Below are 17,711 nucleotides of genomic sequence, written 5' to 3' on the forward strand. Positions count from 1 at the left end.
GTATGAAAATTAAAAATCTAATTAGTCCATCAGTTGGGCCATGAAAAAATATTAGACACGATTTTTTTAATTTCTCATATAAGATAACTTTACTTAGATAAAACGAATCAGTTAATAACAATCAGAAGTGGGGCCAAATGCGTAATTTCTACGTATAAAATGTACATAGAAGTGACGTCATGTGATATTTCAAATCGATATATCTTCGAAAGTATTTGTTTCCGTAAGAAAACAAAAAATACGTATCTAATATTTTAAAATAATTAACAAGACGGACATTCAAATAAATAATAGTCATCTGCACTATATATTAAAGAAATGGAGATTTTGTCCAAAGAAACTACATATCTTTAATATTAAGTAACTGTAACTAAACACAATCTAAGTATCTCATCTAAAATAATAAGTTTACTATCCATAATAATTACAATATGTATTCAAAATGCACTAAGTTACATGCTCATACCACAATTACAATGATCAGCATAAGAAACCCCCAATTTTCAGCCGCACAAACATCTGAAATCAGGGTAAATTGAACCAGTTTCCGTATCACAGCCGCTGTAGAGATGTAAGTACCTAGTACCTATGTAGGACATCAGGGTATCATGGCGTCGCGTCCCGTCAGAGTGAGACACGAAGATGCATAGTATTGATAAATAAATGCTTTCCTGTTTTCCCAGGACCCAGTATGAGCTAAAAATAGATTCTGCCGGTAGAGAGGTGGTGCGCATAACGGCTATTGGTTATACAGATATCGATCGTCATAAGCGCATGCTCGCATAGTTGGCCGGGGCCCGAGTGCAGCGCTCCGCCGCGAACCAAGGAGTCAGTCATGCCGCTCTGTGCTGTACTGACATGTAAATCAAGGTCAGACTGCCCGAGCGGATCCTCCTCAAGACTCACCTTCCACCCGTAAGTTTTTAACATTCTATTACTTCAAATTAATTATAAATTAAAGTGAAAATTTTCCACATTTATTAAATTGTGATTTTTTAACTGTTGCATTGTGGTTCGTTTACATTGCGCGTTATGTAAGGCCTCCATGTTCGTCGTGTTATCAAAAGCGGCAATGGATTGCGTGTTGTGCGATAATGTCGTGGCTTAGCGATCGTCCTGCGGTGTGCGAAGTCTGATAGAGGAGCTCCAATGATTTGTTTTTGTGGAATATCGATGATTTTTTTATTGTGTTTTAGGTAAATAGTGTTTTTTAGTAAGAAAAGTGTTAATTTTTGAGTTAAAAGTCCCCCTATTCAGTTGTAAGGGAAATTATATTGCGTAACATTATCACTTCAGATTGAAGGTCGTTTTATTTGAAAGTGATTATTGAAATGTGATTAGAATTGTACTCAATAATAAATTAAGGGCCAAATCTCTCTCGTAAAAATTCTTGGCCTAGGATTTTTCTAGAATTTCCTTTGTTCTATCACCACGAGGTCATACTAAAATGTTGCTCTAGCCATGTTTCTAGAAACATTATTGAGAACAAAGAAATCCCTCACTGCGCATGCTCGTACACAGATCCTATTTTAGACAAAAATGGCGACATCAAGGTGATAGAAAAATCGCCTTTATTGATTACTATCCCATGTATTCTATTTTAATACTAAGACATGCGCTGTAATAAGGCTCATTATTAATTTTCCTCATCAATTTTTCCTATAAAAGAAAGATAAAATTCAGTCATAACGGTTAGACAAAAGACGCGTAGTGCGTAGTCGCTGCGTAGCGTCGTAGAGGGCGGCGTAGGCGTGCGTAGCAACTGCTACGAGAATTCTAAGGCGTGTCTAGTACGACTTTGTATGGGATATTAATAACTTTAATCGATTCTTATTTACGTTCAATTAGTGATTATTAGTTAAAGACTTAATATAGTCTCTATTAGTAAAGGTTAGGGTTTAATTTACTGTGAAAAAATGTCCTCTACATCACCTTCTGCTAGGCAATTCTGGAATTGTCAAACAACATTCAAAGTGAGCTCGATCGCGGTCTGCTATGTGATTGGTTGTGAGAATAACCTCAACCAATGACGGGACAGAATGACCTAGTTTTTTTAAGGGGGGGGGGGGAGGAATCATTCAGTGTCTTCTCTGGCTAGGGCGAGAGGAAGTGTCAGACTCTTACTGACTAAAAACCACCCCGTTCCTACTCCTGCTAGCTGGACCTAGCTGCCTGTTAAACAAACTTGAACCTTAATCGATACGAAATAACCTTGCTTCTTTGTTGCAGGTTCCCAGCCAATGAGGAGATAAGAGAGAAGTGGATTGATATGACCGGTCGTGACGACTGGACCCCCACTGCCAACGATTACATTTGCTCCAAGCACTTCAGAGACACTGATTACTTCATCAAGCGTTCAGGCAACCGTTACCTGAAGACTGCTGCTATTCCCTGCGAGTATGTCGTTTACCGCGACCTGCCGGTAAGTCCTCTTACATATGAGCTCATAATATGACTCTAGGTATATGAACGTGATGGAAGCTGAAAAAGTATGTGAAAAGACTGTATGGTTTTTTTAGCATAGGTGATGGATAGACGAGGAGAACTGATGGTAGGCAATCAGCGCCGTCTGTGGCTACACCAGAGGATTTTACAACAGCGTTGCTGGTCTTTTGGGGATTTCGGGATTGGGGAAGCAGTTGGATGTGATGATCAGTAGTATCTGCGTGTCAGTGTTTGTATTTCTTTTATTGAGAGAATTCTAAGGAGTTGGAGATGATCAACGATCGTGTTGTAACTTTCTATTCGAAAGTGAACTCGATCGCGGTCCGCCATGTCTTTGGTTATGGGAAATAATCTCTATCAATGACGCACGAGAATAAGATCGAGTTTACTTTGAACGGTTCGAATTCAGTTTTAGCATAGCCTAGCTGATTGGTGGAACTGAAAAGTTTCAGTCTTGAATTTTTCACGGTTTAGCTAGGTTCTGCTGGCAACGGTCTCTCCAATGGGTGGTGGTTGTCAGCATATTTTAAACATTGAAGATTTTTTTATAATTGCGTGTTTTTTCTTTCCTGTTTTTCACATAACCTCACCGTTATGCTTTGCCAAAGTCCTGACCTGAAGGGTTCAATTTTATTGTCTTCAAACATTGGAGAGAATAAGTTGCTTATGGGCAGGTGTGATCCATCGTAGGTCGGATCGTCGCTTACCATCAGGCAAGATAGCAGCCAAGCGCCTCCGTAACCTGTGACCACTTTTTACTACATGCATATAAATACCTTATACACACGATACGTATACCAAAATATATATTTTTTACATTTTTGTGTGTCTGTCTGTCTATTTGTTCTGAGTAATCTCTGAAATAGCTGATGTACTAAAAAGTAACTTAGCCTACTTTTATATTAAAAAAAATTACAAAAGCATATATCATGTCGAAACTCATTATTATACGCAGACAAAGTAGCGGACAATACTTAGTATTGAATAAAACTGACCTCGCGAATTGCAATTCATCTCTCCCCTATCGAAATATGGACTTCTCTATACATCAGACACACACACACAAACGCAAATCAAAGATGTGTCTGTGTTCACCATGTCTCGTTGGACATTCCCTGTCTGCATTAAGTTGAGAAACGCCGTGTATAACATAAATAGCTATTAAGAAAATTATTCAGGATTAAAGTGTTACTTATATAAAATTTTAATATTGTAAGTAAAATTGTAGTGGTGTATTTTTGCAAATGCTATAGTGATTTCGAAAGTGCATTTTGTGTTGAGTTTGCGAGTTTGTGTTTCAAAGAAGTGCTTGAAGAAGTAATTGGGAGCTAATTAATGTGATAAAGGAATCTATTTTTGTAACGAGTGATGCTAGTAAGTTTTTTTTCATGTTTGCCTTTGAAAGTGCGTTTATTTATTTGAAAAAGTACTGTTACAACATGATATGTAATTTTTAAAATACAAAAACTAACAAAATAATGGCATGCTTTCAATCAAACAAATTTCAAATAAAATATTTTTAAAGTCACGTAAAAATGTTCTTAGATCAACGCTTTGATTTTTAATTATTATGATATCGGCTTTCTCACGTAACCGTTTGACGAGGAACTCGACTAGAAATATAAGAAAATGGAATTTTCTTATTTAAAAAAACATAGTTTTATTTATTTTTCAAAGTGCATTTAGGTATTTTTTTATCATTTATACAATTTCATGACATTGAGAAAGAGAACACGAGCTGATAAGTCTTGGTAACTTATAAGGTTTACAGAATTCTTAGTGAGAATCAAACTCAAAATATTTATTTGCGTTGCGAAAATATTTAGTTGAGTAGCGGCGGCATATATTACTTACCTCAAAACATAATAATCACGGTTTTCTTAAAATAGAAACAAAAAGAAAAACAGTTTATTTACACCGCTATAAAATAGTGTAGGCAAATCAAGAAAATAAGTTAAAAAGTAAATAAATAAGCAACAAGACCCAAAAAGGCCAGGGGGTTCAGCTAAAATGCCGTAGCCCGAACCCGACGGCTCAAGTCACGGCGCTGATTTTCAGCACTAGTCAGTTGTAAAAACAATTCTAAATTATAACAATTCTACCACAGCGACGCTATTTCGAAGCAACAACTAATTGAGAAATAAGAAGAATGAAAATGAATAAATACAATTATTTTTAATAAGTAGGATCGAAGCTTTTAAATTTTTTGTTAGTATAACTCGGTGCAAAATGATCCCAAAATTAACTGAAAATATTTGACGTACCTATCCGTCGTTTGCACATTCCAATAAAATACAATTTTCCTTTTTAAATTATTTCAAAATGAATGGAATATTTTCTTGATAAAGTTATTTTGTAAAACTTTTTCCCTGAAATACCTATAAAGCTGAAGAGTTTGTTTATTTGAACGCGCTAATCTCCGGAACTAGTGGTCCGACTTGAATAATTATTTTTGTGTTGGATAGAAAATTTATTGAGGAAAGTTATAGACTATGAAACATCACGCTACTATTCAATAGGAGCCGAACAGAGCGGGATTAGTTAGCGTTGAAATAAATTTTCAACATAATTGGTATGGTTTCTTTGTGAAAAAAAACTTCTGAAACTCTTTGAGTATCATTCATGAAACGTACTTTGTTTAAAAGTGGGTCATTACGTCATGTTACCCCATAAAATGAAGTAAATCGTGACGTCACACGGTATTTCAAAACAATATATTATTATCGACGATATACGACGAAGTGTTTAATGTTTTAGGAAAAAAAATCGTGTGTAAATTTTTAAAATTATGTAGCAGACGGACATAGCATTAGTATGCTATTGTACTTGTTTTGGCTTGTTTTGCGTCGCATCGCGATGAAGGAGACGGCTCTCTGAAAACGATAACTCTATTTCTCCTTCTATTCCTTCCTTATTAACATCATCAGCCTATAAAAGGCCACTGCTGGCCAAAGGCCTGTTCTCACACGGAGAAAGTTTGAACTGAACTTATTAAGTTCTAATTATGAGTTCCCTACGCTTCGTTACGCCCAAGTTTCCTTACGCCGCTTTCCTTCACCATTTGTCAGTGGTGTCTTAATAATCTTAAGAAAGTACATATAACTCAGAAAAAGTCACTTTAGTACTTGCCATTATTAAGTTTCAAACCAGCTTCTCATGCATGATAAGCAGGCATCTTAAAACTCCGGGTCACTTCGACCTGCCTTATTATAAGAAGCTAATATCATCATCTTTTTCAGCCCATCGAAGACATCCCAAGCACCTCTCGAGGAGTGAACAGGGAGGCGCTGGCACGCGACGAGCCTCTGCCCCAGTTCAGCCGAAACTCCTCTCCTGACCTCTCCCTTCCGATCCAGGAAGCTGACACCACCTTCTCCGAAGACCTGGACATTGACTGCAACGAGAATGATCTCGCTGCTTGGACGGCGTTCCAGGTTAGTGGATGTTGAAGATGGATGATGGATGGATGTTGATGGATGTTTTGAGATATATTTTTTTAGGAATGAGCGTTCTACTCTGCTTGTTTTATTAGAGAATTAAAAGTGTTATGTTATGATATTTTAAATTGGACGGAGTTCCAGGTTAGTGGATGGTGAAGATGAATAATAGTTGGATTTTGTTGGTTGTTTCAAGATATTTTTTTAGTAATGAGCGATATTCTCTACCTGTATTTTCTATCAGGGAATAAGAGGGGTTATGTTATGATATTTTAGAATTGAAACTTTTTGTTTTCTAACTTTTATTCAGACACCACGGACAAATAGAAGGAAAACATCGTGAGGAAACTTAGGCATTTGTAATTATAGTTTGAAATCGCCAACATACATTGAGAAAGCGTGGTGATTAATGCTCAACCTTCTCCATGCGAGAAGAGGCCTTTGGTCAGCAGTGGCCACTTATAGGCTGTTGATGTGCATGTATGTGTATTCCACTCTATCATCACAACGCGGCAGCGGGCGACGAAAAAACCTTGTTGCTTACACAAAAATCAATAAAATACAGTATCGATCGTAGAAACCTAACTTAGGGCGGTTTTCCACCACAGATGTGCTGTGTAGCTATGGTACAAAGATGTAATAACTAAGCTGTGAAACTATGTGACCTTTTCCACCGATAACTTGTGTGCTGACTATCTTGTGTGAGGAAGATGCGCATCTCGTGTATGCAATGTATCGATAATATGGGAGCCATCCATAGCACAAATCTATAGCTCGCATCTACAGCTCGCATCCATAGCAGACATCTTTTCATACAAAAAACATAACTTAGCTGATTCCGTTTCCACCAGTGCTAAGCTATATGTACCAATGAATATGATTGGTGAAAGCCAAACGCATCCACAGCAACGTAGCATAGTACATCTCTGGTGGAAAAGCGTACTTAAATTGGTCTATGCATAAAATAGTGTTCCTTGAAAACACTGAAGGCAATTTTACAATGTACCTATAGGTAGTAGTGTGGTTACTGACAAATGACTGCGGCGGCTCTTGAGTCATTTAATTGGCTCGTCGATCGATGCAATTGAATCTTTAATGCGACATTGGTGGGTTTTCTACAACCCTTCGTTTTTTTACAAATGTGTATTTTTTATTTGTTATTCGCTTTTGTTTGTAAGTTTGTTAATATTTGTACCGACTTTAATAAAGGAGGCGGTTTCTAAATTTCTTATACGGTATGGAGTAATATTTATGGCTTAATTAAAATCACATATTTGTTATCTTGTCTGATAATATACGGAAAATGAGCTAAACAGATTCAGTAGGTAAGCCAAAAAGTGCATTGTTCTCTTTGAGCTAATTTGAACTCTCTCGGCGTGATGTGTGTGACTGTGTGACTGTCATAATGCTGTATATTTATACATACAGCATTATGACAGTCGCGCCACATATCCGTCAGATTTCTATACAACCTACAACATTACAGCTCCTTTGTGGTCAAGATGCATGGAGCTGTTCAAACTTCTATTTTAATATATTGGCACTGATGATTATTGACACTGGATATGATTAAATTTCGTTGAATTATCTTCTGTGTTTTGGATAAGTCGTAAATGATGTTTTGGCTTCGATGCCCGGCTAAGATTAATATAGGTACATGTCGCACATAACATGACACCTTTTTCTCTGAAACGGCAGATATTCAGTGAAGTAATATTGAGTTTTTCCGAAATTCTCCGCCCGAGCTCAGAGGCTCAAGTATTATATAGGATTTTTTTGGTTAAACTGTTGATAACAACAAGCAGATAAAAATCAAGTGATACAATAAATTAAGATAATTATGGTTACTATGTACATAGACTTAAGGTACATTTTCTATTTAGCCGGAAAGCTTCTTTGTTCGCCCCACACCGAGCCCGCTGCTTGATCGGCGTTCGTCTGCTGAAGCTGATTCTAGCAGCTTTGAGGAAAAATACCGAGGACGAGCGGTAAGACCTTCTCACAACTAACCTCTTAAACATATCGACCTCTTTCATAGGAACCTACGACAAAAACTCAATAACTTTGCTTAAAAAGAGTACATTCCACATTGTGTGAACACCGTTTCCAGTCATCCATAAATCCAAGTCCGCCGATAAGTTCTCCTCACACTCCACTGCTGGGGAATCGGGCTGATAGTCCAGTATTCGACTTAAGACGCCATATGCAAGGTCTGCCATCACCTCGACCTTCCACTCCTCCCAGTAATATGGAACTTAAGAGAGAAATTAAGAAGCTGATGAGTCGACGTAAGATCTGCAAGAAGGTAAGTCTTCATTCACATTCACAATGCATTAGTCTATGGTAGCATAGACAAGACGAGCAGAGAAACAATGGCGCGAAATTACATTGACAAGTTTGACGTTTATAACTAAAAATATTTTAAAATTTGATTTCGTTATTTAATGTAATATTAAAACTGTTTTTGAGAATGTTATTTTATAATAAATGAATCTGGATCGACTTATTTACCTGTAACAAATATTTTTCTAACATATATCTGGTTAACGTGCACTTGTCTAAAACAAAATTTTCTTTCAACAACATTAAAATATCCTGTTCGAAAATAAAAATAACAGAAGCTGGGAGCTATATGAAAGTAAATTCATTACCTGCCCTCTCGAAATCAAAACATGTAGTGTACCATCCCCCTCTGATCCCCTGACAACGCCCCGTCTGGGTATGAGGGTGAACTACACTAATTAAATGCTTCGAACAGAGAATCAATGACAGGACACGTGCATTAGATAGACTGAAAATAATTAACTTTTTACACTGGCAGTATAGTCGACAACACTGGATTGGAGACTCGGTTGCCAATAAAGAAAAAAAAAACTTTTTAATACGGTAGTTTCCTACTAGTCAAATTCAATACTTTTATTGAAATGTCAAAAAAACGTTACTTTTCTATGAATTTTGTATGAGATCGCAACTTATGACGTCATATTTTTTTGCGTCAAATAGTATACTTTACTTTTTTTAAATTTGCTAGAAAAATTAAATAAATAAGTATATCATCAAATTAATTAATAAAAGTACGATTATTTTGGGATATTTTATTATATGGAAATGTCAAAATAATTTATTTTTGACCTAGGAAACTACCCAATTCTGTAGTGGTGTATTTGTACCTAAAAAATCGGACATTTTAGTCAATCTCCGCCTAACCTCATCTAGTTATATCAAAAGATTGACGTGTAAAAGAGTTTTATAACCGACTTGCAAAAATAAACTATCATTAAGATTTATAAATGGTGTGTGGGACGAAAACAAACTGTAAATCTATGTTTTTTTTGTGTTCATTTCAGACTTTTTAATTGCGTTTTTGTTATTGAGGGTTTGTCGTAGGTTTTCTGCGTTGTTATTATTACAATATATATTATTATAAGTAGGAAATAAACTAAAGAATACCCTTTACATAAAAGATATGTAGATTTTGTACAACTTTTGTCAATCATAGACACTTTTAAGTTTCTAACTATAAAGATAATTTAATTTTGTTAATGTGACCGGTTTATATTGCTATTATAATTTATTTATTGCACTTGTTTATGACATTTTTAAATATAAATTAAAAAAAAACATTTAAAATATAAAAAGCAGTAGCCCACCAGTAACAGGATAAATCCAAGCTATTATTATTTTTTATGACCGGTCTATTATTATTTATCTATTTATTTATTTATTAAGATACAATGTATAACTTATAATCTACAGTATAGTCGTAACAAAACTATATATATCTAGTTTGTATATCCAGATATAGACTGGTCACATCGACCAAATACAACCAGTCGTGTTCAAAGAGCTAAAGTTTGCACTCAGCAAACAAGGTGCGATGCTCAGCCCGCGGGGCTTAATATTAACTGGTAAACTCAATTGCAATTTGATGGGTACTTTTGGTGCTCAAAACAGTATTTATTTTGAGTATATTTATATGAGGATTTTATGTAAAGGGATTATTCTATCATTATATCGACGGTTAAAAGGAAATAGGGTAAGCGACATTTAGGACAAAAATGAGTTTATTATGCTATCCTACGTAAAATTTTCCGCTCTTTCGAATGCGCTTACTCTCATAGCTCTACGATGACAATTTTAGCGTTTATATCCTAGCAAAAAAAAAACATTTTCCTAGTATTCTTTCGACGACAGACGAGTTTAAACATGTGTGGGTGAACTGAGGGACCACACTGGGAATTCGCGAAATGAAAGTTCTAGGATTTAGTAGTAGACCTAAAACAATTGTAGAACGAATCTGGGAATTTGTAAACAAATATATTAAAAACTACGACCCATAAAGTGTGGTCCCTCAGTTCTCAAACGCGATCAGTCAGATCTCGGAAAGTATCATATAAAAGAAGGTTTCGTGAATACAGACATTTAGTAAATAATTTGTAAAGATATCTATTAAATAACAGACCACAAAGCATTAAAGATAAAAAAAGTATAGCAACTGAACTGTGGTCCCTCAGTCCACATAACAAAGATACATATTTTAGTAAATATTACTGAATAAAACCGTTATTATTCTTCATAAAGTTTTAGTAAAAGTCTTAAAACATATTGTAAAAAGAAATGGATCTTAAATATTGAAGCATTTCGAAGATAGCGATGATTAAAAGTGGTCCCTCAATCCTCTCCTCCACTGACATATAGACACTGCTAGCTGCTAGACGAGAGCAATATCAGAAAGTCTAGTGTACTTAACATTTAGTAATAGTTTTCTACTAAATAATAGGTATATAAAATTTTGTGTTTCTTACCTCTAAGCTGAGAAAATATTAATTTTTTAATCCTATGAAAATAGGTAGACCAGTGTGACCACAAAATCAAACAAAGTGTAGACAGTACTATTATTCGGTCAACGTAACTTGGCGAGTCTGAACGTAGGCTTTACGAGTCTGAACGTACGGTACGTTCGTTCGTTCGTTCGTTGGTATGTGGAATTTGAACGCACGTAACGTACGTTCAAATTCGGTACCTATATAAATTAAGGTTTCTCTATATACAATACAACAACAACAGACTGACAATAAACAACGTTTCATCTAAATAATGATATATTAAATAAAGAATAATAGTACTGTCTACACTTTGTTTGATTTTGTGGTCACACTGGCCTACCTATTTTCATAGGATTAAAAAATTAATATTTTCTCAGCTTAGAGGTAAGAAACACAAAATTTTATATACCTATTATTTAGTAGAAAACTATTACTAAATGTTAAGTACACTAGACTTTCTGATATTGCTCTCGTCTAGCAGCTAGCAGTGTCTATATGTCAGTGGAGGGAGGATTGAGGGATTTTTTAATCATCGCTATCTTCGAAATGCTTCAATATTTAAGATCCATTTCTTTTTACAATATGTTTTAAGACTTTTACTAAAACTTTATGAAGAATAATAACGGTTTTATTCAGTAATATTTACTAAAATATGTATCTTTGTTATGTGGACTGAGGGACCACAGTTCAGTTGCTATACTTTTTTTATCTTTAATGCTTTGTGGTCGGTTATTTAATAGATATCTTTACAAATTATTTACTAAATGTCTGTATTCACAAAACCTTCTTTTATAAGATACTTTCCGAGATCTGTCTGATCGTCTTTGAGAACTGAGGGACCACACTTTATGGGTCGTAGTTTTTAATATATTTGTTTACAAATTCCCAGATTCGTTCTACAATTGTTTTAGGCCTACTACTAAATCCTAGAACTTTCATTTCGCGAATTCCCAGTGTGGTCCCTCAGTTCACCCACACATGTTTAAACGGGTCTCCTGAATATTTCATTTTTGTCGCTTATACCCTATTTCCTTTTAACCGTCGATATTTAAATATCTTCATGTAGCTTTGGTCGGGTCAGGGCACTATACAATGTATGCTGAGCGAAATTCAAACGCGATTTTACAGAAAAAGGCGAGAAGATCCCGGCGCAGAACTCGCCCGTCTACCTCGCAGCGTCGGTCACGAGAGCCGAACGCAACGACAGAACAACAAGGCATACTATTTTATATATACGTAGCTGTATTTTTAAATGTCGTACAAACTATAGGAGAATTCATTGTGCTTAGCTAATTTGCGCTTCAAGTAAACAGTACCCTTAGTATGAGTAATCGAAACGATCGCGTGTTCGGCGCTCTGATTGGTTGGTATTTTCGCACCGGCCAATCAGAGCGCCGAACACGTGAACGTTTCGATTACTTCAAGCATAAAACGAACTCGTACTAAGGGTACAGAAATGTTAGTTTCTAGCTTAGTTTATATGCTATAAGTATTGTGAGTCGTATCGATGTTTGTCCCTCATTTAAGTGACCACGGATTAGTAAGTAAACGGAGTGCGCATTGTTCATCTTCAATATAATATGACGTATTGTACAGACGCGGTGTATTTTACATATATTTTTTTTTGTTTCCGTGTCATTACGTTAGCGTATCATTTCATTTTAAGAAGTTTCTTCCGTCCCACGCATCATGCATTTAAAAATACTAACATGTCCGACTTTACGTACAGATCTCCAATCCCTTTGCTACTTCAGACTTAGCGCCATTGCTTCTCACAAAACCATTGCATAGCGTAACCTTTAAATTTGTTGTAGGCCCTTGCTGTAGCTCGATCTGAAGTGAGAAAAGCTAAAAAAATCCAAAAGCGGCTTGCAGCTGGAAAAATGACGGAAATGGATAAAGCTTCTGCAATAATCGAACTTCAGCATAAAGAGATTAGAATATTGCAAATCAAAGAGCGGCAGGCTAGGAAAATATTTAAAAAGATTAATTCCTTGATGAAACACGTTAACATCATTTCTTTTTTTATGAAATTCGATGTTTTTAAGGTTTATTGTTGCTTGGCTTAGCAGATAATGCACACGGCAGCTAATGCGGAGTAGTAAGCAGTTGGCTGTGACAAGTCTCATTTTTATTTATTTTTACTTAAATCTGTTGCGTGGGAGAAGAAACATTCACTGGCTCATCAAATATTTGTATTCACTTTTATCTTTAATTTATATAAATGAAAATAATTTTGTGGAGACACAAGATCAACAAACATTTTACAAATCATCTATCATTGAATCGTCCATTTGCTTACTTCTCCGTGACACCAAAATTGTAGATTTAGAAACATTTAATTTTTATGCCTTAGCGACGTCTTAGTTGTAAATTAAGGCTTTGTATGAAATAGCTCTTAATTTTTGTGTATTTGATAAAAAGTATTTTATTTAGGCTTTACAAACTTTCTGGAACCCTTCGCCGCATATTTCTTGAAAATTATTAGTATTTTATTAGTTATGCAGATAATAAAAAGCACTTGAATAAATACGAATTATACATACCCAATCCTGAGTGTATGAGGGCTATAATTTGCAAAGCGTGAATAGAGATTTCAAATGTGAAATGATAATTTATTAAAACATGCAATAAAAAGAAGAATTTATTATGACTATGAGACTGACAAAAGGTTAGTTTCCTACTAGTTGAATTCAATACTTTTTTCGAAACGTCAAAAACGATATTTTCTATGAACTTTGTATGAAATACTCTAATATGACGTCATCAGATTTTTACGTCAAATAGCAGACTTATTTCTAGAAATTTAGCTAGAAATAATCGAAAATTAAGTAGTTCATCAAATTTATGAATGAGAGCGTGATTATTTTTGAATATTTTATTGTAATGGAAAGTTGTAATCATTTATTTTTGACCCAGTCATCATCCCTATTGAATACATTTTGTTCGATTAAAAAACATACAGTATGTTCGAATTCTAAATACGAATGAAAATGGCGCGCAAAAAATTTACATAATTTTATTTAAAGATAGAATCTATGTTTTTTTTAAACCCAACTCAAAATGTTTTTTTTATGAAGTCTAAATGTTGCAAGTTAAAAATATAATTATTTGTCGGCTTTGAGAAAGACATGTAATTTGCGATGGGGAATGGGAGGCATGAGTCATACTCGTAGTTAATAAATATCATTGATTGAGTGAATGCGATGACAGAGAGGGTTGAGAGGATTAAAGTTTACAAAGAGGAAGGGTGGTCTCATAAAGGACGGATTAACTGAGCGACATGAGGCAGGGAGTGACCGGTGCTGCAAGGGCGAATAAAAAATGTGATGCATAGTGAATAATTGGGCCGGCATTATAACCATGCAAATTATAGCCACATACAAAAGTTTAAATTAAAAAATATTCATATCTGCATATTATTTTCTAGTTTCTGTAATTATTGTCTTAGTTCTTTTATGCGATTTTTTTTTGCATGGCAATGTAATGTGACTTTACAGTCAACAATGATTTTTGTTTTTTTTATTTTTCAATATTGAGTAATTGCTTGCATAGTATGCTTGCATTTTTTAAATAACTCAAACGCAATGCAACTTTGATAATGTCTTTCAAAATGTCGTTAAAAGTCACCTAAAAGGGGTTCCTTAAAATTAAGAAGTGGTTGGTGAAAACAGGCATTAAACTCCCATTGCCGAACAGTGACAAAGATTTAAATGCACATTAATACTTTTTTTAATTTGGTGTACTGTAGACACGAGCTATTTCATACAACAAGCACCCCAAGGATTGGCTTAGACAAAGTATTTAGTTGCTAATGCATTTTCTGTTAAAGAAAGGTATCGTTATTCAACTAAACTTCTGAGTTTAATGTAGGTAATAAATAACCATAATAATAACTTAATTTAATATGTATCGAGAGTTATAATACAAAAGATCGATTTACTGACGATTATTTCTCAATAATCCTACTTAATTTGTTAAATGTATGATGAAATCATGATATAATTAAAAATACTGAATTATGGTGTTGAAAAACGATAACCTAATGTAGTGCTTTGCGTTGTATTTTACCATCTAGTCTAGTCTAATAAATAAAAAAATCTGCTTCAAAAAGTAAAAAATAACTATTATAAGTCATATGTAGGTACTGATAATGGTGGTGGAGGCTGGGCAATTGGCTGCCGTTCAACGTATAGCGGGTTCGATTCCCGCACGGATCTACTCTTTGTGTGCATGTGAACTCGTATGTTTGTAAACGCACACAACTAGTGTGCGGCAACGAAAAAAAAAACAAAAATATCTACTCTCTGTAGACAAACGCTGAAGTGGCATTTGACTAAAGACTCTGATAATACTTTGTAAGCTTTTAAATTCTGTTACTAATGCATTATTCTTTCTTCTGTTTTAGGCGAAGTAAGATCATCAAGCGAAGAATGAGGAAATGAGGAGACGGTCTTCAGATTGTAATTAATGTAGAATATAATGTTCACTTCTCCGTTACCACTTCACTGCTCAGTATGGGCGTCTATTCGATGTCCAAGTAATCTTTTCGGTCCTCAGAGACCCACTATCAGTTTCTTGTAGCTTAAGAAGTAGATGTGTTTTAATGTTAACGATATTACCCGGGAATACACCCGGGATTGTGTATATGATTGTTGTAATGTGTCCCCCGCGATCCTAAATACAGTTGACGGGCGAAAAACCTTTACTCATTGGTAATTTCCTTAACAAAAAAAGTCATTAAAACAAATATTTTAGTTAAATGCCTGCGTTAAAAGTTGTGCTAACGGAGAACCGGGCTTCTTAACCTGAAATAGAAAAAGTACAAACACCATTACCTTTATAAGACTAATAGAAAAAATGCTTTAGTTGGAATTAAACGATATTCGGAGATGCAGGGAAATACCAAAGAATTTAATTATACTTAATGAGTAACGTAGGTATACGTAGCCCTATATACTGTATATAGAACACAGGTACATACCTGTAGTAAGATTGTACTTATAATGGATGGCCTAAGTCCGCAGAAGATCCCCAGAAGGGAGACCTCAGAAGGTAGAACCCAGAAGGGAGAGAAGAATGCGGCGGAACAGTCAACGAAAAGTAGCATCGAATAAAAATGGAATATGTTGGAAGGATATTGGGCCATGCCACACATATTTATTTTTTCCTACATGCTTTCAATGTTACTATTAAGATAATAAGTATACGTACTATAAATAATGGAAGACTCGCATTAGGCTGGAGCTCCATTCAAATCGATGTCTAACTATTTTACTCAAGTATGGAATGATGGCAAAGCGAGATGGAAAGTTGTATTAGAAGATTGAGAAAAACTATTTTTGTAAATAAAATAAAAATTTGAATCATTAAATGAAGAAAATGAAGAATCGAAATGTTGAAAACGAAAATAATTTATGTAACGAAATATCTACAAGATTTTCTTTTTAGGTATTGATAGTATTGGAATCTCAAAGATCTTTCTTGTATTAAATACTTAGTTTAAAACATTTTAAATAAGCAAAAAGACGACGTCAGAAGACCGAGTCGAAAGACCATGTAAGAAGACCACAAGAAGGGCTAAAAATCTTTTCAGGTAAATATTTTTCATTTCATTTAAATAATGAATTTAACAACTTTCATTGTGCCTGTGTTTTAAAATACAAAAAGATAATATTAACACAAAAATGTAAAATAGTGTTGCTAATAAACATAAACCAACCAAATTCTTTATAAGAATTTCTTTAATTTACTTATTCGTTCTTTAATATGGTTTTAAAGTTTTTATTTAAAGTATACATGCCACTTTTATTATTTCGGGCGGAGTCTGGAATTGTGCCCAATACATAGAAATAGGCTCACTCCCTTTTAAATAGGACTTACAATACAAATGGTGAAAAGTGGGTATACATTGTATAGCGGCATTACGTGCCGTAATGTGCACTTCTGCCTACACCTGCGGGGATGAAAGGCGTGACGTTGCATAATATATAAAAATAATAATAATAGATCAGGATTTTTTCGATAACTTAACCTATGCTCTGTACCCTTAGCACGAGTTTGCTTCACGTATAAAGTAATCGAAACGAGAGCGCGTTCGGCGTTCTGATAGGCCGGCTCGAATAAATTAACCAAATAGACCGCTGGACGCGATCTCGTTAAACGTAAAGCAAACTCGTAGTAAGGCTACTGAATAATCATTCAGTGATTAAAAGACGTTGTCTTATACTGTGCCTTAAGTCAGCCAGAATTCCGGAGCTGCGGACTACCTAGCGGGTTTACCGGGACTCCGGCTCGAAAAGCCTTCTTTTCGAGCAAGCGAGTAGGAACAGGGTGGTTTTTAGTCAGTAAGAGTCTGACACTCCCTCTCGCCTCGCCCAAGGCGGTAAAAGTCATTGGATGATTTCCTCCCCACTCCTCTAAAAAAAGTCAGCCAGAATTGTACTAATTTAAATTTTTTTTCTGTTACAGAAATACAATAATATGATGGTGTTTCAAACAGCTAGGAGTCAACAGGGTAGAGCGTATCTCGCTTTGTTGAGCGACGGATTTGATATATCGACGTAATTAGGAACAAACATATTTATTGGACTGTCTTTACTTGTCTTGATGTTAGTTGATAAGCTTCGACTAAGAGAATCGATGTTGTATTCTTCTTAAACTGTTCTATCTTCTATCTACATTATTTGTGTAATAAAAATGATCGAAAAATGTATTTCGTAGTTTTATTTGTTAGATTCCCTGTTCAAAGTCAAAGTCAAAGCATTTATTTCAATTAATTCTAAATTAGGCACTTTTGAAACGTCAAATTGAATTGTCCGTCAGTCTGTTGTCAGTGAAGCTTGGTGCTCGTTCCAAAGTGTAGCTTCGAATGGAGAAGAACGAGGAAGAAACACCATCGTTACTCTTTTAAAAAAAAAATTGTACAATATCTCTGATGCATTATTTGGTAAGCAATGGTAAGCAATCGGTGCCGCCCACGAGGGTCTTCGAAGCATCAGAG

The 17,711-nt window shown here is 35.0% G+C and overlaps 1 protein-coding gene across 3 annotated transcripts; it reads left to right on the top strand.

The window, feature by feature from the left end:
- The first annotated feature begins 751 nt into the window (after positions 1 to 751).
- LOC118277580 (uncharacterized) lies at positions 752 to 17,423 on the top strand. Of its 3 annotated transcripts, none has more exons than XM_050696217.1 (8): positions 752 to 915; positions 2,230 to 2,422; positions 5,685 to 5,879; positions 7,766 to 7,870; positions 7,993 to 8,187; positions 12,523 to 12,756; positions 15,117 to 16,304; positions 17,180 to 17,423. In XM_050696217.1, exons 1-7 carry the CDS (start codon positions 836 to 838, stop codon positions 15,123 to 15,125), a joined length of 1,011 nt encoding a protein of 336 aa, XP_050552174.1. In that variant the 5' UTR covers positions 752 to 835; the 3' UTR covers positions 15,126 to 16,304; positions 17,180 to 17,423. The 3 variants fall into 3 exon arrangements, with proteins under 3 accessions (XP_050552174.1, XP_035452343.2, XP_035452345.2); XM_035596450.2 differs by having other exon boundaries at positions 12,523 to 12,714; XM_035596452.2 differs by lacking the exon at positions 12,523 to 12,756.
- The last annotated feature ends 288 nt before the right edge of the window (positions 17,424 to 17,711 follow it).

The sequence above is a fragment of the Spodoptera frugiperda genome, chromosome 10 (assembly GCF_023101765.2).
Source record: "Spodoptera frugiperda isolate SF20-4 chromosome 10, AGI-APGP_CSIRO_Sfru_2.0, whole genome shotgun sequence".
Lineage (NCBI taxonomy): Eukaryota > Metazoa > Arthropoda > Insecta > Lepidoptera > Noctuidae > Spodoptera > Spodoptera frugiperda.